The sequence below is a fragment of the Dendrobates tinctorius genome, unplaced genomic scaffold, assembly GCF_039654945.1.
Source record: "Dendrobates tinctorius isolate UK_male_01 unplaced genomic scaffold, ASM3965494v1 ptg000020l, whole genome shotgun sequence".
Taxonomy (NCBI): domain Eukaryota; kingdom Metazoa; phylum Chordata; class Amphibia; order Anura; family Dendrobatidae; genus Dendrobates; species Dendrobates tinctorius.
Window position 1 is genome coordinate 55604431 of NW_027361688.1, and position 23020 is coordinate 55627450.

Genomic DNA, 23020 nt, shown 5'->3' on the forward strand with positions numbered 1-23020 from the left:
GAAGAGGACTAGAACTCTAGTGCCACCTATAGGAAGTAGCAATCCTAGAAGTCTATATTGACTGTTGTGAGTTCATTTTCTGGTCCACCAGTTGTGAGTTCTCCTTCCAGGCTCCCTCTGGTGGTAACAGGAGGTAGTGAGGCTGATTTAATCAGTAGAGATCTGCCACCTGATAATGAGGATGACGATTGGACCTCAGGAATCTCAGACTGGATTTAAGACAGCCGACCCCCTATTCTGGTGCTGGTGATTCCTTTTGGCTTGTCAGGTCTTGGTTTTCAGCTCTGTTCTAGTCATCTAAATCCAAGTGTTTCTGCTAATGTTCACACTTGATTTTGTTGGTCTATTCACTTTTTTGTGTGGTCAGCCAGCCGCGGCTGGGGCTGCGCTAAATTTCCACTCTTATTTATCTGTATTTGCCAATTTGCTTTTTGTCCCTTATTAGATTGGCCTCTTTTTGCTCTGTCTCAGAATATTTCAGAGTGCTGATATAGTGGGAGAAGTCTAGTGACTTCAGGGTTAATTTTGCTATCAGAAGTGTTGGACTTTATTTTTGTAGGGTTTTTTGCAGATTGCAGACAGTGTCTTTCCTTTCCAATCCTTTCTAGTTAGTTTGGGCCCCATTGTTTGCTCAGCCTATTTTCCTGCCTGTGTTTGTGCTTTCATCTTGTTTCACCGTCAATACATGTGTGGGGGCTGTGTTTCCTTTGGGGTCTGTTCTGGGGCAGTTAGTTTTCCCCTTTTCTTGCTTCAGGCTTATTTAGTCCTCCGGCTGTGACGAAGCGTCTAGGACCATCGTAGGTGCGCTCCACGGCTGCTGCTAGTTGTGTGGTTAGGATCAGGGATCTGCAATCTGCATAGTTACCAACCTCTCTGGTTTTCTGTGACTTAGCTTGTTTTGTTTTTTTCTCCTCGGTGACCCATTCATAACAGTCGACCCTTTAACGTGCCTTGTTACATGACTTAGGATAAAAGCAAAAATCAGAATCTCAATTTGTAGACACTGTTTCGGGGTACTGCCCCTCATCAGTGCAAAGTGTGAGATCTGGTTTGGCTGTGTGAGAGGCATCTGACTGGGATCCAAGAAGTAACGTTTCTTCTTGCGGAGAGCAAACATTGGTTTATCTTCAACATTGAAAGATACATTCACCTAGGGGTCAAATAGGGGCCAAATTACACTTTTCTGCACCATGATATCCCAGTTCGATGTTATCTGTGTTTACATAAACTTGGCTCCATCATTATGTTATTAATATAATTTGTCCAAAAATGTATAGTAAAATAAAATGTAAGGTCATATACTGTACATTTAAGCAAAAGACATTGACATAATTGCTTGGCAAGTAAAAGCATAACATGGTTATTTTCAACTTTTTTTCTTTCACTTCGGTCATGCTTAAACCTACTATAAATTTTAAAGAAAAATAAACTATTCTTAATATTGACAAAATGTACTGTATTCTTATTAGAAATTTGTCACAAACATTCGAATTATAAATTTGCGGCTTAATGTATACCTCTTGGGGATAAGCAAACTTACACTTTTTCAGTTTGAATATTAGTCATTTAAGAGGACTTTTTGAATATTTTTTGCCAAAACAGTATCCAAAAAACAAATATTGCATTTACAATAAGTTATTATAAATGTTTTGAATAACCACATGTTAGAAATTATAATTAATGTTTTAGAAAAGTCAAAAAAATATTCACTTGTCCCAACAAGGTGTTTTACAAGAACTTGTAATGAAGCCATGTTGGTTGTGTGAAATTATATCATTCTCTAAAATGCTATGTTAAATGACCTCATATTACATTTTTAGCTAACTTACTAACCAACCAACATTAGCTGATAATAAACATAGCTTATAGATGTCAAGTATAGTCATTAATCATTGGAAATTATTATTACTATTTGAAAACCAATACAGACAAGTCATTAATATCTTATATCATATAAGTTCTTTGCAAGCATAAAAAATAAGTGTCTGATAACTAACAAGTTAAGTTCTGTGCGAACAAACAGGATAAAACTAAGAAAGCATAGATATGTTTATATGAATCTTTCCTATTTTCATATTTGGACAAAAAGAATCGCTATAATTCTAAAGTTGTTACAACGTTGGGTTTAAGGTATTTACTTTCTCAGTGACTCTTTTGATGTAACATACTTTTATAGCTTTGTAATGTAGTATGTAAAAATAAATGTGCTATATACTGTAACCATAAATATTTTAAATATTTTTTAATTAAGAGTTTTTTTTACTGTTTTCTGTGGTTTTCTCATTTTGAAAACAGACCAACTAAAATGACTTCTTGCAGCAGTTGCTACATACCTTTTTCAAGAATTCAAATTCTCAATTAACAGACTTTATTTGTTTAAGATTTTCATACTTACATACATATACTGTATATTTGTTCAAATTTTGAACATATGAATAATCTAGAAAATATATTTACGATTTTTAATACATATTTACATTTTAAAATGAAACATTTTTAATTTATCAACAAGCCCATCTTTCTTCTATTTTAAAACATGATGGTCTATCACATTACTTTCTGTGGCCGACAAAACTTTTGTCTTGCCAAAATCTGACCATTCTGTGTCCATTAAATGATCAATATTTCTGCATTGATGGCAATTTATTTTCTTAACCTAAACCACATTTCGGAGGGTTTCAGCTTTGAATAGAATAATTTATCCAACCAATGGATGAATTTAATGTCAGGTTATAAGCTTTTATTTACATAATATGGATAAGCGACATAACTTCTGTCAGGGAGTGTAGATAAGGTAGCAAATTAAGGTAAAGTAATTCTTTTTGAACCTTTCAATGACCATGACATCAATTGGGGAACAAGTTCAACAATTGAAACAGGTTTTTGACAATAATAAAATACATTTCCATCTCAGATTTAGTCCAGGACAAGACATGACTAAATTTGAGTGTAATTGAATTCAACTAGAATTTTCCAAAAATCCGCATTTGTCAAAATGCAAGTTTTTTGGCAATTTGCTTCCTTTCTGATTCAGGAAAATTGTTGCCGTAAGCCATCAGTAAAGGGCCATTAAATAATTTTAAAATTCCTTACCGCTCACATCTCTGACCCCTCTGTTCCTTCTAATCCTCATCATCTGTTCAGTTTCCCCTCACATCTTCTGTTACCCACAGCAAGCAAAATCCCCAGGCCTCTCACCCAGACTTCTGGCTCTAATGCGGCCCATTATGGTTCTGCACATGATGTGACCACAGAGCTTAATAAGGGACATTAAATTTGTGAAGAATAACTTCTCTAGGTATTGAATATCCCAGGAAAATTCACACAAATTAGAAATTTTGCCTGATCTGATAATCTCTAATCAGGACCCAACAAGAAGGTGGAATGGTGAGCATTTTAAGACCTAGTTTTAACAAATAGGCCAGGCAGAATATCAAATGTACAATCAGGGGGTACTTAGGTAAAAGTTACAGTAACATAAAATAATATTGTCCAAAAAAGGAAGGAGGCAGCACTCACTATTCCGGGCATTGATTCAACGCCCGGAATGGTGATTGCTGCCTCTTCCTTTTCAGACATTCACGATGTTCTCTGGCTGGCACCCTATGCAACAGGTTTTTCCATAACAGTTGTTTCATGAACTGCCTTGCTCAGGTGCTTCGGGACCGGTCTTGAAGCCTTGCTCTGGGTCATATTCTGCCTTTCACACATAATAATATTAATTTTTATTTCTATAGTGCCAATATATTCCTTTACATTTTAGAGGGGACTTGTACAGACAATAACAGACAATAAAGACATTACAGAATACTACATAACTCAGATACCAAAAGGAGTGTGGGCCCTGCTCACAAGCTTACAATCTATGAGGAAATAGGGGGACACAAAAATAAAATGGCAAATATTGCTTTTGCATATATTGTATGGTCCAGCCATCCATATAATAAATAGAGTATTCACATAATGCAGCATGAATCGGTCACCAGCCAGTATGTGTACAAGTACAGATACAGAGCACTATTAAGTGCTTAGAGGGTGTGTGAACAGATGCTGCAATGATCCTGATTTTGAAGAAAAGTTTGTATAGGCATAACAAAGATAGTTAGAAAAGTGAAGTGAGGCAATAGGCCAGTCTAAATAAATGCATTTTTATGCCACACTTAAAACTATGGTTATTGGGAATTAATTGAACTGTTCAGGGTAGTGCATTCCAAGGAACTGGTGCAGCATGGCAGAAGTCTTGGAGATGGGAGTGGGAGGTTCTGATTATGGAGGATATTAGTTTTCGGTCATTGGCAGAATGAAGGTCATAGGTAGTGTGCTAGACTGAGATGAGGCAGGAGATGTAGGGTGCTGCTGAACTGTGGAGCGCCTTGTGGGTGAGAGTGATAAGTTTATATGAAACTCTGTAGAGGATAGGAAACCAATGCAACTGTAGCGTTTGGAAAAAAATATGATTCTGGCTGCTGCATCCAGGAGAGATTGGAGAGGGCAAAGTTTAGTAAGAGGGAGACCGATTAGTAGAGCGATGCAATAGTCTCGCCAATAATGAATAAGAGCAACAGTAAGAGTTTTTGCTGAGTGAAAAGAAAAGGTCAAATTCTAGAGATGTAGGTGACATGAGCAAGCAAGTGATCGGACAAGGGGGGTGAAGGAAATATCTTAGTCAAATATGACCCTAAGACAGCAGGCATGTTGCTGGGGAGTAATCGTAGAACCATACACAGAAGTGGCAATATCGGTCATAGGTAGGTTTGTAGAGGGAGGAAACATTAGTTCAGATTTTGACAGATTCAGTTTTAGATAGATGGAAGACATTATGTTAGAAGCAGCGCAAAGATAATCACTGGTATTTTCCAGTTTATGCAGAGGTGATGTAAGGATATGATGTCATCAGCATAAAGATGGTAGTGAAAACTGAATGTATTGATTGTTTATCCAATAAGGGCAGTGTATAAAGAGAAGAGGAGGGGTCTTAGGAGTGATCCTTGAGGAACCGTGACATTAAGAGGAAGAGGAGAGGAAAAGGAGCAAGCAAAAGATAAAGTAAAGGAACGGTCAGAGAGGTAGGAGGAGAACCAGGAGAGAACTGTATCTCTGAGGCCAATTGAACAGAGCAGAGTGTTAGTCTCCCTCTGCACAGGATGGATACCAAGCCTTATCTTCTCCTGCGGTCTCCCATTCGGTCTCGACCGCAGTGGATACTGCTCAACAAAGACATTGGTCACAGCATCTTTCTCTGACTCGGGCTGTGCACATGGTTACAGCTGCCTCTCCAGGTTCAGCAATGGTGACTGACAATAGACAGCGGCAGGCAGTCATTCCTTAGACAAATTCCAGGTTTTGCTCTAATGAGAATGTTCGTGAGGTGACAACCTCTCATTGGTATTCGGTCATCAGCTGCTCAGGTCCTGTGCTGGCTCTGGATTGGCCCATGAGCAAGGTCCTGTCTTATTGGCACAGTCTATGAAAGGATCTTTGGCATGCATGTCGGTGCACTAAGATCATACGTATTTGCTGTGTGTGTGTTGGTGGGCCAGTTAACACCTTGTATGCACGTGTGTCTCTAATAGCACTACGAGTGTGTTCCTAGACAGTGTAGGGTGGGAACTCCTGCTTGAACTTAGCATCTGCACCAGGCATCCTCAGGCACTGGCTCAAAAGCCACCATGTGTCAGAGCAGGTTTAATCACCAGCATAGTAGGGGGTGAGATATAAGGACCCCACTAGCATCAATTCCACTATGCTCCTGTGACGTCTAACAAGGCATAGCTTACAGTGCTCTCAGTATTCGAACCGCTGTGTGGAGTAACAGAGTCAGGTGCCTTGCACTCTGTTCACGCCAATTGACATTTAACTCGGTGTGTTTATGATGCTTACTCATGGCTACGTTCCATCATTGTTCTCTAGCTGTGGTTTCTCCATTACTGCACAGTGTACCCCGGGTTGCGATCACACCTTCTCTTAATTTACATTTGGTGCGATCTGCAAACCATAACACATCGTGATGAGGAACTGGTGATTGACAGTATCAAATGCTGCAGAGAAATCAAGGCGAATCAGCAGGGAGGGGAGTAGAGACCATTAGCTTTAGCTGTTAGCTGTTAGTAGATAATTAGAGACTTTAGTAAGGGTAGTTTAAGAAGAGTGTAAAGAGCAATAACCAGATTATAAAGGGTCAAGAAGAGAGTGATCTGAGAGATATCACATTAGATGGGAGTGGAACAAGAGTTTAAAGATGAAAGGAAGATTAGAGACAGATCTGCAGTTAGTGGCTCAGTTCTGGTAGAGGGATTTTTTTAAGTAATGGATATATGCTGGCTTGCTTAACCCCTTACCTACAATTGACGTAATATTCCGTCCATGTGACCATGGACCTAATTACCATGGACGGAATATTACGTCATCGCGATCAGCGGCGCCCACGTGGTGAGCGCCGCTGATTGTGGCCGAGTGTCAGCTAATTATCATAGCTGACACCCGGCACAATGTGTCAGGGGTGGTCACGGACCGCCCCCGACACGTTAACCCCTTGCACACCACGATCAAACACGATCGCGGTGTACCGGGGGTTAAAGGGAAGCATCGGCAGGGAGGGGGCTCCCTCCTTGCTTCCCTGAGCCCCCCACTGCAGCGCAATGTGCAGCGCTGCTGCGGGGGTCTCCTTTCCTGCAGGTCCCCGGATCCAATATGGCGACGGGACCTCCGGGGGCCTGCAGGAAGCTGGCTTCCTCAGTGCCTGCAAAGCGCAGGCATGAGGAAGCCTGTGCAGTACCTGTGACAGATCAACGATCTGTCACAGGACAGTTATGTCCCCCCTGGGACATTGTAATAAAGTAAAAAAAATAAAAAAAAGTGTAAAAATAATTTTAAAAAAATCGCTAAATAAATTAAAAAAAAAATATTCCCCAATATATTCATTTTTTGAAAAAAAAAAAAAAAAAACAATAAAAGTACACATATTTGGTATCGCCGCGTCCATAACGACCCGCCCTATAAAACTGTCCTAATAGTTAACCCCTTAAGCGAACCCCTTAAAAAATAAAAATAAAAAACGAAGCAAAAAATAATGATTTATTATCATACTGCCGAACAAAAAGTGCAATAACGCGCGATCAAAAAGACGCATATAAATATCCATGGTACTGCTGAAAACGTCATCTTATCCCGCAAAAAACGAGCCATTATACAGCATCATCAGCGAAAAAATAAAAAAGTTATAGCTCGCACAATAAAGCGATGCAAAAATAATTATTTTTTATATAAAATTGTTTTCATTGCATAAAAGCGCCAAAACATAAAAAACGACCTAAATGAGGTATCGCTGTAACCATACTGACCCGAAGAATAAAACCGCCTTATAAATTTTACCGCACCCAGAACGGCGTAAACACACCACCCAAAAGAAATTCATGAAACGCTGGTTTTTGTAAATTCTGCGTCCCAAAAAACTAAATAATAAGCGATCAAAAAATGTCACATGCCCGAACATGATACCAATAAAAGCGTCAACTCGTCCTGCAAAAAATAAGACCTCACATGACTCGGTGGGTCAAAATATGGAAAAATTATACCTCTCAATATGTGGTGATGCAAAAACTATTTTGACAGTAAAAAGCGTCTTTTAGCATGCGACAGCTGCCAAATATAAAAACCGCCATAAATAGTAAATCAAACCCCCCGTTATCACCCCCTTAGTTAGGGAAAAATAATAAAATTTAAAAAATGTATTTATTTCAATTTTCCCATTAGGGTTAGGGCTAGGGTTAGGGTTAGGTCTAGGGCTAGGGTGAGGGCTAGGGCTAGGGCTAGGGTTAGGGCTAGGGTTAGGGCTAGGGTTAGGGCTAGGGTTAGAATTGGGGGTTTCCACTATTTGTGCACATCAGGTGCTCTCCAAACGCAACATGGCGTCTGATCTCAATTCCAGCCAATTCTGCGTTGAAAAAGTCAAATGGCGCTCCTTCCCTTCCAAGCTCTGCCATGCGCCCAAACAGTGTTTTATCCCCTCATATGGGGTATCAGCCTACTCAGGACAATTTGCAAAACAACTTTTGGGGTCCTATTTCTCCTGTTGCCCTTAGGAAAATAAAAATTTTGGGGCAAAAATATCATTTTTGTGGGAAAATTTTTTTTTTTTATTTTCACGCCTGGGCGTTATAAACTTCTGTGAAGCACTTGGGGGTTCAAAGTTCTCACCACACATCTAGATAAGTTCCTTAGGGGGTCTAGTTTCCAAAATGGTGTCAATTGTGGGGGTTTCCACTGTTTTGGTACATCAGGGGCTTTCCAAACGCGACATGGTGTCCGATCTCAATTCCAGCCAAAAAAGTCAAATGGCGCTGCTTGCCTTCCGAGCTCTGCCATGTGCCCAAATAGTCATTTACACCCACATATGGGGTATCAGCGTACTCAGGACAAATTGCACAATAACTTTTAGGGTCCTGTTACCCTTGGGAAAATAAAAATTGGGGGTGAAAAGATCATTTTGTGGAAAAAATATGATTTTTTAATTGTACCGCTGTACATTATAAACTTCTGTGAAGCCCTTGTGGGTTCAAAGTTCTCACCACATATCTAGATAAGTTCCTTAGGGGGTCTAGTTTCAAAAATGGGGTCACTTGTGGGGGGTTTCCACTGTTTAGGTACATCAGGGGCTCTCCAAACGCGACATGGCGTCCGATCAGAATTCGAGCCAATTTTGCATTGAAAAAGACAAACGGCGCTCCTTCCCTTCTGAGCTCTGCCATGCGCCGAAACAGTGGTTCCCCCCACATATCAGGTATCAGCGTGCTCAGGACAAATTGCACAATAATTTTTGCAGTCCAATTTCTCCTGTTACACTTGGTAATATAAAAAAAATTGAACCTGAAGTAATTTTTTTTGTGAAAAAAAGTTAAATGTTAATTTTTTTTAAATATTCAAAAAATTCCTGTGACGCACCTGAAGGGTTAATAAACTCCTTGAATGCGGTTTTAAGCACCTTAAGGGGTGCAGTTTTTAGAATGGTGTCACTTTTGGGTATTTTCTATCATATAGACCCCTCAAAGTGGCTTCAAATGTGATGTGGTCCGTAAAAATAAAATGGTGTTGCAAAAATGAGAGATCGCTGGTCAACTTTTAACCCTTATATCTTACTAACAAATAAAAATTTTGGTTCCAAAATTGTGCTGATGTAAAGTAAACATGTGGGAAATGTTACTTATTAACTTTTTTGTGTGTCATATCTCTGTGATTTAAGGGCATAAAAATTCAAAGTTGGAAAATTGCGGAATTTTCTAAATTTTCGCCAAATTTCCGTTTTTCTCACAAATAAACGCAAGTTACTGTATATGAATTAAATTTTACCACTAACATGAAGTACAATATGTCACGAGAAAACAATGACAGAATCTCCGGGATACATGGAAGCGTTCCAGAGTTATGACCTCATAAAGGGACAGTGGTCAGAATTGTAAAAATTGGCCCGGTTGTTAACGTGCAAACCACCCTTGGTAGTGAAGGGGTTAAATGACAAGGAAAAGGTACCAGATGAGAGAGATTAAATATTTTAGTTAGGTGAGTGGTGACAGCCTCCAGGGAAAGGGACTGGAGGAGATAGGAGGGAATAGGGTCATTGATGCAGGTAGTAGAGTGAGCAAATGCAAAGAGCCTGGTCATTCTTCCATGATTGGTTCAAAGGCAGAAAGTGAGCTGGATGCAATGTGGGAGGGAAGAGAATGCATGATATTAGGTGATTGGGAGAAAATTTTCTGTCTGATATGGTCATTTTTTTCTTTGAAATAATTGGCTAGATTGTCAACGCTGACGTAAGTGGAAGGGGTCAGCACTCTAAGATTGAGGAGAGAATGAAAGGTGTCAAAGAGTCGTTTATGATTGTTTGATAGTTCTTTGTTAAGGGTTTTAAAATAGGATTGTTTGGAGAGGTGAAGGGCGGAGCTGTATGCTTTAAGCATAAATTTATAATGGATGACATGAATGGGTTGTCGCCATCTGTGTGGAGTAGTTTGAAATGGTGCAGCTTCATCCAAGGCACTTTGCAATGTTTTATTATTATGTTTCAGTGCAGAATCAGGACATGAGAGGGAGAAGATTGGGGCCAATGATAACTGCAAATTCTTCATACTGTATAATGGCATGTTTTTTTCTATAATTGGGGAAAGTGGGGGTGTCTTGAGTGGGATGACAGTTCTTGACAAGAGAATGAAAGAAGATTGTGGTCAGAGAGCAGAAACATAATAGTTTTCACGTTTTAATAAGCTATTTAGCAAAGAAGCTACAAAAAGACTAAACTTCAGTAAAGTGAATTTTCATTGGTGAAGAGACTACCTTAATACCATAAAATGGTACAATGTGTTCAAAAATATTTGTACACAAAACAATTGACACAATTCTATAAACATCTTGAATAGGTTATGTGCATAATTTATACCTTATAAGAATAAACAAGTTGGAAATGGGAGAAAACCAGTATAAATAAATATAACAGTAAAGGTACAAAAAGATAGTGTTTAATTAAAGCAAGATTATTATGACTAGGCATTTAAAATTGCATAACATATAAAGAAAAAAAGGAATTGTGAAAAAAGGAACAAACAAGCAAATGCCCCAAAGATTGAGATAAAATGATTCACTGCCATAGAAAGTGAGAATAATGAAAAAATATCTCTCAGCTACACAAACGGCAAGAGACTAAAAAATAATAGTGGTAGACCTCTTGAAAATATTCTGGGGGAAATGGTGGAAGTGGATAAGGGAGAGACAAATCTAAAAAATAGGTTGCTCACTACAGTTTCCGCTCAGGGCAATCTAATGATCAATGACATTTTTACGTATGGAAATGATAAGACGGCGCCTCCTCAAACACACTAAAATAGACAAATCACCTGGTATAAATGCCATACACCCCCAAATACTGCAGCAATTAATTACGATAATAGACAGACCATTATTTGCAATATTTAATTACTTCATGGCGACAAGGTCTGTGCCACAGGACCAGCATATAGCAAATGTGGTGCCAGTGTCTAAAAATATACAACAGATCGAAAAACTCAAGCGTAGAAGGGTATATTCCAAACCTCTAAAATGTTAATGACACAAACCATGTCCTGATGAAAAAGTCTAGAATGACTTTGAAATGTGTTGACTTTTTAACCTGCTTTCAATAAAACTTTTAAAGAAGCCATCGATATCCTGGATTCTTCAGCAGTGCAGGTTTAGATGCTGCACATTTTTTCAAGTATATTAGTTTGGTCTGCTGACCTGTGTCCTGCTGCAGATGATTCATGAGTGTAATATGTTGCTAATGTGCAAATTTATCAAGTGAGTTCTCACCCCTGTTTTTATTCTAACTTGTTTTCTTTTAAGACCCTATTGGGCTTGTTTTCCCCCCCAATTCTATGATGGCGTTTTGGCTTACCCTCTTTAAGCAGACAAATTCCTACCTCCAAACATACCAGAGCCTTGAATACATTTTATTTTGTATGTGTCCAGTCTTAAAGACATTTATATACTGTATATTATCCTTACTTTTTACAAGTTTTTCACACATATACAAATTTTAACTATTAAAAGTGCTAAAATAAATGTTTTTTTAAAGCCAAAAACTATGTCATGTACCATTCTTAAAATAATAATATTTTGGCCTTACCTTATAGGAGGAATTCAATAAGACCGCCTGTGGATTGACTTGCTCTTCATTTCCTGGTGTCTGAGAGTTATTTGGAGTAAAAACTATTAAGTCACTTTTTGGTCTAAATGAATTGGAGCTGATGTTATACTGAGTGTGTTGGGAATACATCCAGCTCCCTCCAGTGTTGGAGCAGATTCTGTAATTTTCCTTTAGCTCATTGACCTCATCTCGGTATTTTTGCCATCTTAACACAGTGAAAACAATCAGAGTAATAAGAAAAATACTTGATATGATGCAGATTGCAACAACCAAGTAAACATTTGCATCAGAAAATTCAGCACCATTCCCCTTGGTCTCTTGATTATCAAACTTCAATACCTCTCCAGACTCCACGACAGATATGATGATTTGTGTCTCTGATGTCATGACCGGTTCACCATGATCCTGAGCTACTACATGCAATCTGTACTCATCATTATCTGAATCTGTAAATGACCGTTTCAAAGTGATTTCTCCAGTCTGATGTGCAATAGTAAATGGAGATTTTCCAGATCCGCCAACATCCTTTAACTTGTAAAATGTCCAAGCATTGTATCCAGAATCCAGATCTACGGCCTTCACTTTCGTTATCAGGTGTCCAGGTTCGGCTGACTTAGAAGCTTTAATTGTTATTTCAGAGTGAAGTGGGGTGAAAGTAGGAGCATTATCATTAATATCCTCAATGAAAATGTTTAAAGTAAGATTGGAGCTGAGGGCTTGTAGACCAGCGTCAGTGGCTTTTATATGACACTGGAAATATGAAATCTGTTCATGATCAAATGAAACTAAAGCAAAAACCTTTCCGTTCTCTGGATTAATGGAAATGTAGGAAGAAATAGGAATTCCATCAATTATGCGTTCCCTAATTGAGTAAGTAATGAATGAATTCTGCCCAATATCTGGGTCAGATGCTGATGCTGAATATATATGAGACCCTGGTGGGTTGTTCTCTTTAATGAATATTGTGCCTATTGATTGAACAAATCTTGGAGCATTGTCATTGGCATCACTTATATCAATCTTCAGAGTTTTTGACGTAGACAGGGATGGAGAACCTTCATCTCTTGCAGTAATTTTAACTTCATATTGATCTTTCACTTCTCGGTCCAAAGGTCCATTCACGGTCAAAGAAAAATCACTCATGAATGCTGGATTTACCTTAAATGGTGAAGGCTCAGAAATGTAGCAGTGGACTTTTCCATTTGATCCTGAATCTTTATCATGGACACTGATGATGGCAACTGTTGTCCCCTGAGGAGAATTTTCAGGAACAGGAACTGATAATGAGGTCACTGTCATCTCTGGAGGGTTGTCATTGACATCTACAACAGTCACCAGAACTTTGCAATGTCCAACATATTGCACATCTCCATTGTCAATAGCTTCAATCTGGATTTCATATATTTTTTTAGTTTCAAAATCCAACTTGCCTTTTACTCTTATTTCTCCTGTGTATTTGTCTAAGGTGAATGACTCTTTTGCCTCTCCTGACACCATATTGCTGAAATCATATAGTATTTCTCCATTTTTCCCAACATCCAGATCAGTAGCATTCAGCTTAAACACTAAAGTTCCTTCTACAGCATTTTCATTAACACTGCATTGGTAAAATGGCTGATCAAACACGGGAGCATTATCATTAAAGTCTTCCACAGTAACAACAATACGTGTGGTGCCACTTAGCCTTGGTTTGCCTCCATCATAAGCTGTAAGGGAGAGATTGTGAACAGACTGCTTTTCTCTGTCTAAATTTTTTTTCAGCACAAGCTCCAATGATTTGATTTGATTAATATATTTTTGGAAATCCAAAGCAAAATAATCACTTGCACTGAGCTCATAGTTGGTGATAGAATTTGTTCCAAGATCTGGATCTGAAGCTATTTTCAATAGGAAACGAGATCCTGCATGTTTTACCTCTGAAATGACCAGATTAGTCACACTAGAGGAGAATATCGGACTATTGTCATTGATATCTTCCATTTCTACATCTACACGATACATCTGCACAGGCTTATCTACAATAACCTGCAGAGGAATTATACAGAAGGGTGTATCTGGACACAGCACTTCTCTGTCTATTGTCTCTTTAACAAACAGGATTCCATTCTGCAGATTAACCTGGAAATATTCCTTCTCATCTCTAGAGACAATATGTAACATTCTGGAATTAATCTCACCTATATCCAGTCCAAGATCCTGAGCAATTCTCCCGACAAAGGTGCCATGCTTGGATTCCTCAGGGATGATATAATGCAGCTGACTCAGGACCACATCCCACGATATTTGTAACAAAAAGAAATGAACCAACCTGCTCCGTACCTGATAATCCTGTCTCTGATTCAGCATTTCTTAAAACCAGTGAAGGTAGAAGTGATGATTTGTCCAGTAATAAAGGCACTAATGCTGACTGAAGCTCAAAGAAATTGGGAAAAAAATCTGTCATGGCCGGAATCCCTGCTGCAAGAATTTCATTTAATGATGGAGAAATGCATTTCCTCTTTCCTTCCTGTTATTAGTTGGTGAGGAGTGCCATCTAGTGCTAAATATTCAGGTTACATATCAGGTATATCTCTATTTTTCTGTTTAAGCAGTAATTTCTATATATTTTTTACATTTAATGTTCACAATCTAACTGTGTGAAATAACATAGCAAAGTGTTTTCATTGTATAAATATTATTTACAACTAATTTCACATTCTATTATACTTTGCAGTTGCCTTGCTTTGCTTTTTTTCCGATTGGATCCAACAAAATTAACATTGTTTTTCGTATTTATATAAAATATTAGTAATAATATGTTTGAAAATCAATTTATGCCCTTGAGCTTTTTTACATATTCCTTTTCACATGTAAGTAACATTCCTTACACATTTACTTAACTATTTTCTCCCTTACAGGAATGCGTATTTAAACTAAGTGATTGTAGATAAGAATGGAAAATGGCTGACAACTGTAAAAAAAGTTACAGACTTTTTTTAAAATCCAAGATACCTAAGAAAGCTTAAATATTGTTGTAATTATGAGTTGAAAGAAAACACTCGTTTGCTAAATTTAATTTAATTTTATAGATATAGACACATAGACAACTAGATAGTTGGATATATGTATATATATAAATGTGTAGATAATAGATACAGTAGATACTGTATATAGATAGGTAGATAGATCATTTCAATATCTTTAATAATAGAAAAACAAAAAAGGAAATTTTTAGTGTTTTCTAGTACTGAAAGTCTCCATGAAATTCAAATATATTTTACATTATTAAAAAAGTCAATAATTTATTAAGAAAATAAAGATTACATCTGTCATCCATTTCTGCTGTGCAATGAATAAATAAACTTGTAAATTTTTTGTTGTGAAAACTAAGGTCTAACTTTGTCATAAATGTAGTTTTTCTTCTTAAGCTTCAACTATCATCATTTTTATGATGCGAGCATACATCAGCCACCTCCTGCGCTGTAAATAATAGAAAAAAAGCTTTGTCGGTTCTCCTGTATTTTTGATAACCAGCCAGGCAAAACTCATAGCTGGGGGCTGCAACCCTCAGCTGTCAGCTGCATCAAGGCTGGTTATCAAGAATAGATCCCTAAGTTTTAGTAACTCTTCAGCCAAACCCACCGGACCCGAATATCCTGGTGTCCGCCCACCTCTAGTTAGAATTTCTACAAGTTGTTTCAGTGTATCTTGCATTAAAATTAGGAAAGGGTATACGTAGAATTTTTGCCTTTCCTCATTAGTAGACTGGTTTTTATTACGTCAATTTAGCCTTTCCCATATTCTGATCATGGAATGTCCTAACTGCATTTTAATGTGGTATAGCTATTCATATTGTATTGTATGTATTGTATCATATAGTAACATTTTCATCTTGATGATTGGTTTATTAAATAACAGCCTTCAGCAAAAACATTTAAAAGATCTAACAGAAAAGTTTTCTCATATAGAGAAATTTATGAGCTCAACTCTCAGCAATTTCTATTGGTCCCATAGAAAACTAAAGAGTTTTAGGGCATATGTTTAGTAATGGCTCTATTCAAATGGGGTTTTAGATGCCAATTTTCTATATGGGATAATGTCTCAGCAGTTTACCACCTAGGGATCAAATTTTGGTACTTAACTCCTTTAGGGATATATTAGAGAAAAATAAGAGTAATAGAACAAGAAATTCTATATGCCTGTCAAAGACTAAAGTACTTAGATTGAGGACAATTTGACCTATCTACACTGGGTACGGAATGTATTCTGACCCCTTTTACCCCCTTCATGACCGGATTTTTTTTGATTTTTCAGTTTCATTTTTGGCTCCCCTTCTTTCCAGAGGCATAACTTTTTTATTTTTCCATCAATATGGTCATGTGAGGGCTTAGTTTTTGTGGGATGAGTTGTACTTTTGAACGACATCATTGGTTTTAGCATGTTGTGTGCTCAAAAATGGAAAAAAAATTCCAAGTGCGGTGAAATTGCAAAAAAAGTGCAATCTCACACTTGTTTTTTGCTTGGCTTTTTTACTAGGTTCACTAAATGCTGAAACTGACCTACCATTATGATTCTCCAGGTCATTATGAGTTCATAGACACCAAACATGTTTAGGTTCTCTTTTATCTAAGTGATGAAAAAAAAATTCAATTTGTGCTAAAAAAAAGCACAATATTCGGAGACCAGTAGCGTCTCCATTTTTCTTGATCTGGGGTCGGGTGAGGGCTTATTTTTTGTGTGCTGAGGTGATGGTTTTAATAATACCACCTTTGTGCAAAAATGTTCTTTTGCTCGCCCTTTTATTGCACTTTAATGCAATGTCGCATCGAACAAAAATACTTAATTCTGGCGTTTTGAATTTTTTTCTCACTACCTATTTAGTGATCAGGTTTATCCTTTTTTATTGATAGATCAGGCAATTCTGAATGCGGTGATACCTGATATATGTGTATGTGTGATTTTTTTTATTTTGTTTTGATTTTGGCAAAAGGGGGGTGATTTGAACTTTTAGGTTTGTTTTTTTTTTTAAATTTTCAAACACTTTTTTTACATTTGGCATGCTTCAATAGAATGCTTGCTTGGCATGCTTCTATGAGAGCACTGGTTGTCAAGTCAATGCGTTGCCGACACCCAATCACGTGACGGGGTCGGCGATGAACTCACTTCCGGCCCAGCGGCGGGAGGCAGTAGTTAAATACGTTTGACAGCGGGATTTAACTAGTTAATAGGCGTGAGCAGATTGCAATTCCGCTTGCGCCTATTGCGGGCACATGTAGGCTGTTTATACAGTAACAGCTGACATGTCAAGGCTTTGAGGTGGGCTCACCACCGGAGCCCACCTCAAAGCAGGGGAGTCTGACCGCTGACGTACTATCCCGTTAGCGGTCAGATTGGACATTTCTGTTTTTTTTTTTCAGTCAAGATGGGGTGCAGAGTGTACATTAATGAAAAAAAATTAACTTTTTTGAAATTACCAAATGGCTGCAATGAAACAAAGACTGAAAAATTTAAAGGGGTCTGAATACTTTCTGCACCCACTGTATGCCTTCTATGATCTAAAAAACATTGCTCTGGTCAAATTTAAATATATATTTTCAACTTTGTTTCTATTACAGTGTCTGTTTTAATAAGCAGCATTGGTTATGCTTCCTTTAGTTAATTTCCATGATTTTCATCATTATTTAATCATGATTGATGTAAACTATGCTTCTTTTCTTTTAAGAATGAAACCAGAAATTTCATAAAAAACTTTCTGTTCAATTAATAAGTTAATGGGTTTATCAGTACCTGTTAAGAATTTTTATAGAAAAAAAAATCTATAAACTCTCCCATGTTTTGTTGAGATACAGTTAGGGAGGCAGGATTGACAGAAGGGATGATATTCTGTACATTTATTTTTTTGGCTGCATCAGTCTCTGTCTTAGACTTAAACAAAACTGATTCATTTTGTATTTCTTTAATATAACTCTGAGTGCAGGAAATTAAATAATAGTAGACATTCATTTTTTATTTTGACACATGCTTCAAATTCTATAACATGTAAGACCCAAGAACTACCATATTTTGGCTGGCTAGAAGTTCTGTACTACTATAACGTTTCCATTTTAAGTGATCCATTAAAGTACCAGGATAGCAGAAAGTTTGTGGACAGGTGTCTCAAAAATAATTGCTTCACAGGAGAATAAAGTACTTACATATATGCTTCCATAATATTTTACCCCGGAAGAGACACCATGTACTTGCACATGTTATGCTTATGGATCTTGGAGCTGCAGTTACAATGCTGTTAGATGATAGTGTGAGCTAGCAGCTGTGACCGGGAAAAAGTTTACATCCAGTCACAGACATTGATTGATAAGAGTTCTACTTCCATTAGCTTATGGCTGCTGTCACTGATAACAGTGAGAGTAGGTGGTGGCTGATGGGAGTATTCATCAGCTGGCACATGCGCTATAAATTAATCAATTTAAAAAAATGGTGGGGTTCACCTCTCTTTCTAATAACCAGCATGGTAAAACTGAGAGCTGCAGGCTGTGGCCCTCAGCTGTCAGCCTTATCATGACTGGTTATCAAGAATAGAATAAATTAAATAAATAATTTTAAAAAATGGCACGGGGTTCCCCGATTTTTGAAAACCAGCCAAGCTAAACCAGACAGCTGGGGGTTGGTATTCTTAGATTGGGAAAAGGCCAAGGATATTGGCTGCTTCCCAGCCTATAAATAGCTGCTTGCAGCCACCCCAGAAAAGGCACATTTTTTCTGTGCGCCAATTCTGGCACTTTGCCCGGCTGTTCTCAATTTCCCTGTGGCGGTGGCAAGTGGGGTAATATTTGTGGGGTTGATATCACGTTTGTATTGTCAGGTAACATCAAGCTGATGGATTAGTAATGGAGAGGTATTTATAAGATTTTTTCTCACGGTACTAGCAGTGATCTCACTGAAGTCACCATAGTTCATCAGCCCGGCTCACAGTGACATGAGCTGAGAATGCAGCCTTAGTGACCTGTAGTTACCTCCCTGACATCACCGCTAGTTATTGATGCTGCACACACATCAGCTCATTCTCCCATTGCTTTTGGCCTGGACAGTTGCATCTTGGCACTGTCCAGGTTGAAGACATGGATTACAGCGTGGGACAGTATGTCGGACAGGTGAGGGATATTGTTTTTTTATTTGTTTATTTTTTTACAGGCAACCAGGGCTTTAATGGAACTGGTGTTAGGTGAGTATTATTGTTGTCTATTCTTTTGTTTTTTCAGGTGATGAGGACTTCAATGGAATGGACAAAAGGTAAGTGCAACTTTGTTTTATATTATTAAATAAAAAGTAAAACAATGTATATACTTATTTTAAATAAAGGACTTTATTCTGGCTGTGTATTTATTAAGAATGTGACTATATGGTTAGTAATGCATAGCCCATGACTAACCCGTGTGCTTGATGTCACCTGAGAATACAATACACCACCACAGTGCAAGAGGGAAGAGTAGGGCAAATCGACAGATTTGGTACATCTAATAGATGCGCTTTATCCTGGGTGGCTGTGGGCTGCTATCTTTAGGCTGAAGGGTCAATATCCATGGCCACTTACCAGCCTGAGAATACCAGCTTCCAGCAGTCTGCTTTAGCTTGAATTGTTGTCAAAAATGGGCACCATTTTTTAAATTGTTTATATAAAAAATTTAAAAATACTATGTGGGGACCAAACTATTCTTGATAACCAGCCATGATAAAGCTTACAGCTGAAAATTGCAGCCCGCAGCTGTCAGCTTTGCCATGCTGGTTATCACAAACCGAAGTGAACTCATGCCATTTAAAAAAATATTTATAGCGCAAACACTTGCTGATGAATACTCCCATCAGCCTCTGCCTGCTCTTGCTATTATCAGTAACAGCAAGCGTACGCTGATGGGAGTAGTACTCCCATCAGCCAACGCCTGTGACTGAAGGTAAACTTTTTACTGCCAGTCACAGCTAATGGCTCACGGTGTCATCTGACAGCATGGGAACTTCAGAGCTCTGATCGGTAGTAATAATCTTACCGCCGATCCGAGCTGCTGGTGTTTCTCATGCTGTCATGCAGAGGGGTGCCAAACCTGAACAGTAACATGGACTTCCCAGAGAAGTCCTTGTTCGGGATCCATGCCCAAACAGTAGACTTTGGGTTTCCCCATATCTACACCTAAGTCCAATAAAGCATCTCTAAAAGTACTTGAAAAAATGAGTGAGCAAGATGGCAAATGTTTTGCTTTAAAGTGTTTTACCTTAATTGTCTCCCTTGAGGTTGAGTGACTTTGGATTTAGGAAGTTTAGAAGCGATTAGCTTGTAGTCAATGATTGTATTGCATACATTTTTGCTTGCTATCTGTGTCATCTCCATTAGTAAAATGCCATTCACTGTACATATTGTCACTTGTACACAGCCCTTAAATAGCCGCATGAGGATGCACACTGATCTGCAAGATGTGGGAATGTTGAGTGTCTGGAAGCCCCGGTATTGGATAGAAATTAGCAATTTGCAACTCTGAGATTTATTGACAACGTGGAAAGAAGTTTGATGCTGACTGAAGAGATACTTACCAGGGTAGATATGAAAGAGGATGGTAGCATTGAGCTGCAGCACAATGTAATAGCTAGTTGTAGACAGAAGGTGGATCAGAGGGAAGAGAGCTAGTGAGGCTATTTCTGATCAATTTTGCAAAGTTGAAAGATGAGGATGATGTCATTATGATGTGGCATTGCTGCAGCTTGACAGCAGAAGTGGTCATAGTGCACATTGGCATCCACAACCAGGGTAAAGGAAGGTGGAAGGTCCTAAAAAATATTTCAGATATTTACCTGTGCCATGCCAGAGAGGCAGAAGGAGATTATAGAGGGAAATAAGTCTAAGGAATTGGTGTAGTAAGAAAGGTTTCAGGTTCCTGGAAAACTGGGCCAACTTCTCAGTTGGTTTCAGGCTCTATAGTAAATATGGGCTATACCACAATGTACAGGGTATACCAGTGCTTGGAATAAGAATGATTAGAAGGTTCAAGAAGTGTTTAAACTAGGGACTAGAGAAAGGGCAATTACAGTACAGAAGGGCAAGGAATTTAGATAGTGATATGGGAGTAATTGTTGAAAGTAAAGAATGAATGGGGGACAGATTAGAACAACTAACACAGAGAGGCAGAACAGAGACACAGAAAAAAATATATAGTGCATGTGTAATAATGCCACAAACCTTACAATAGGGGTAGCACTTCCAGATCTAATTTTATTTAAACTTCGGAACGCTGGCAGTTGTGGGATTTGAACCCAAGCCTGGAACCTCAATCCTGAGCCTTAGACCACTCAGCCATGCTACCTTTATTTGATATAAATATAAATTTTATATCAATATATTATATTTGATATAATATAATATTAATATACAATATATTATAATATATAATATAATATATCTAATATATAATATAATATTTTATTTTATAAATAAAGGTAGCATGGCTGAGCGGTCTAGGGTGCTGGATTAAGGTTCCTGTCTCTTCAGAGGCTTGAGTTCAAATCCCACTACTGCCAGACCTAATTTTAGGGCCCCGTCACGCACAGCGAGATCGCTAGCGAGATTGCTGATTTTGTGACGCATCAGCAATCTCTCTAGCGATATCGCTGTGTGTGACATGGATCAGTGACCGGCTCCCCCACCGGGTATCGCTGATCGTGCAGGATCGTCCTGGGCCATTTTTTGATCATTTGTCTCCTGCTGGCCAGCATTGCTGCGTGTGGCAGCGGGAGACCAACGATCAGCGACGCTGCATGCTGGTATCTAGGGTAAACAGCGGGTAACTAAGAGCCACACAGCTCTTGGATACCCACTGTTTACCCTAGATACCAGCTTGCTCACTGGTCCTGATCGCTGGTGAGTCTATGTGACAGGTCACCAGCGATCAGCCTAACTATGTCCCAGCGATCCCATCCATGTCAGATCATTGGTGGGATCGCTGGGACATCGTTGTGTGTAACAGGGCCTTTAGCCAATAGGTCAGATGCTGCTCTGATAGTACAGTTCTTGCTCCTATGAAGTTTGGGGAGGGGCCAGCTGGGCGCTATACATACAAATATTTAATTAACAAATTTTTAACTTTCTTTGATGTGTTTATTGAGATTGAAACACACAACCACTGATATCACAGGCAACTGATCTAGGTCTGAGCCAAAGACTGCACTGCCTAGTAGTGCAGAATTTTCTGATGTGTGAATGGTATTCTTCTGTACAGACACATTTTACCATTATAGAAAAGTATATCTCTTTGCATTTCAGTGAATCTCTATATACTAGAAAATCCTAATATACCTGAATACCCTCTTCAACCATTTTCGTTATTTCATTTTCATTTCTTTCTCCCCTTCTTTCAAGAACCATAGCTTTTCTACATGTCAATATGGCCACATGAGGGTTTTCTTTGTGTGACAAGTTGTGCTTTTGAATGGCCATATTGATTTTACTATATAATGCACTGGAAAAGAGGAAAAATACACCAAGAGCAATCAAATTGCAAAATAAGTGCAATTCCACATTTTTTTTCATTTTTTTATTTATCATGTTCATTATAGGGTAGACCTGACGTGGCAAAAAAAATCCCCAGGTCGGTATGAGTATGCAGATACCAAACATGTATACTTTATTTTTTAAGTGTGAAAAAAAATCCAAAATTTGTATGAAAAAAAGTTTTTGTGTTTGTCTCCATTTCTGAGACTCATAGCATTTCCATTTTCCAGGATCTGGGGCTGAATGATGGCTTATTTTTTGCACCATGAGCTGAATTTTTAATGATCCATTTTGGGTTACCTTTTATTGGATTTTATTGCAATGTTGCGGTGGCTAAAAAAAACGCATTTCTGGATTTTCTATTTTTTTCTCATCACGCTGTTAACCAATTGAAGTCATGTATTTTATATTTTGATAAATCGGACATTTCTGAACTCAAAAATACCAAATATGTATTTTTTTAAATTATTTTATTTTCAATGGGGTAAAGGGGGTGGTTTGAACTTTTGTTTTTTTTTTACTTTTTCTTATTTGTAAAAAGAGTTTATTGTCACTTTTTACTGTTTTTAAAAGGCCTCTAGGAAGCTTGAAAAACCAAAATAGCAAAATGCAAGCTAGTAAAAACAGCCAATCTTTATTGATAATATATATATATAGTATATATATATATATATATATAAACATGGATGACAAAAGTTATACGAAATGGAAACAGCAAATAATGAAGCGCCAAAGGGTATCACCATAAAAAGAATAATATATACATAGTAGGCACCTAGCTCAGTAATAGTAAATGGATGTAGCTAAAGGGATATACAATTTAGTAAAATATTGGTAAA

At 38.0% G+C, this 23020-nt stretch overlaps 1 protein-coding gene across 2 annotated transcripts in view; it reads right to left on the reverse strand.

The window, feature by feature from the left end:
* LOC141083678 (protocadherin alpha-C2-like) overlaps positions 1–23020 on the reverse strand; it is a 564749-nt gene that overhangs the window by 465075 nt on the left and 76654 nt on the right. Inside the window, exon 1 of one of the 2 annotated variants that reach the window (XM_073568063.1) lies at positions 11651–14156. The exons of the other annotated variant lie outside the window; for it this stretch is intronic. Within the exon in view, the coding sequence (XP_073424164.1) occupies positions 11651–14017 (2367 nt within the window). The 5' untranslated portion in view covers positions 14018–14156. Of the gene's footprint in view, positions 1–11650; positions 14157–23020 lie in introns of those variants that run through there. 2 annotated transcript variants of the gene reach the window in all.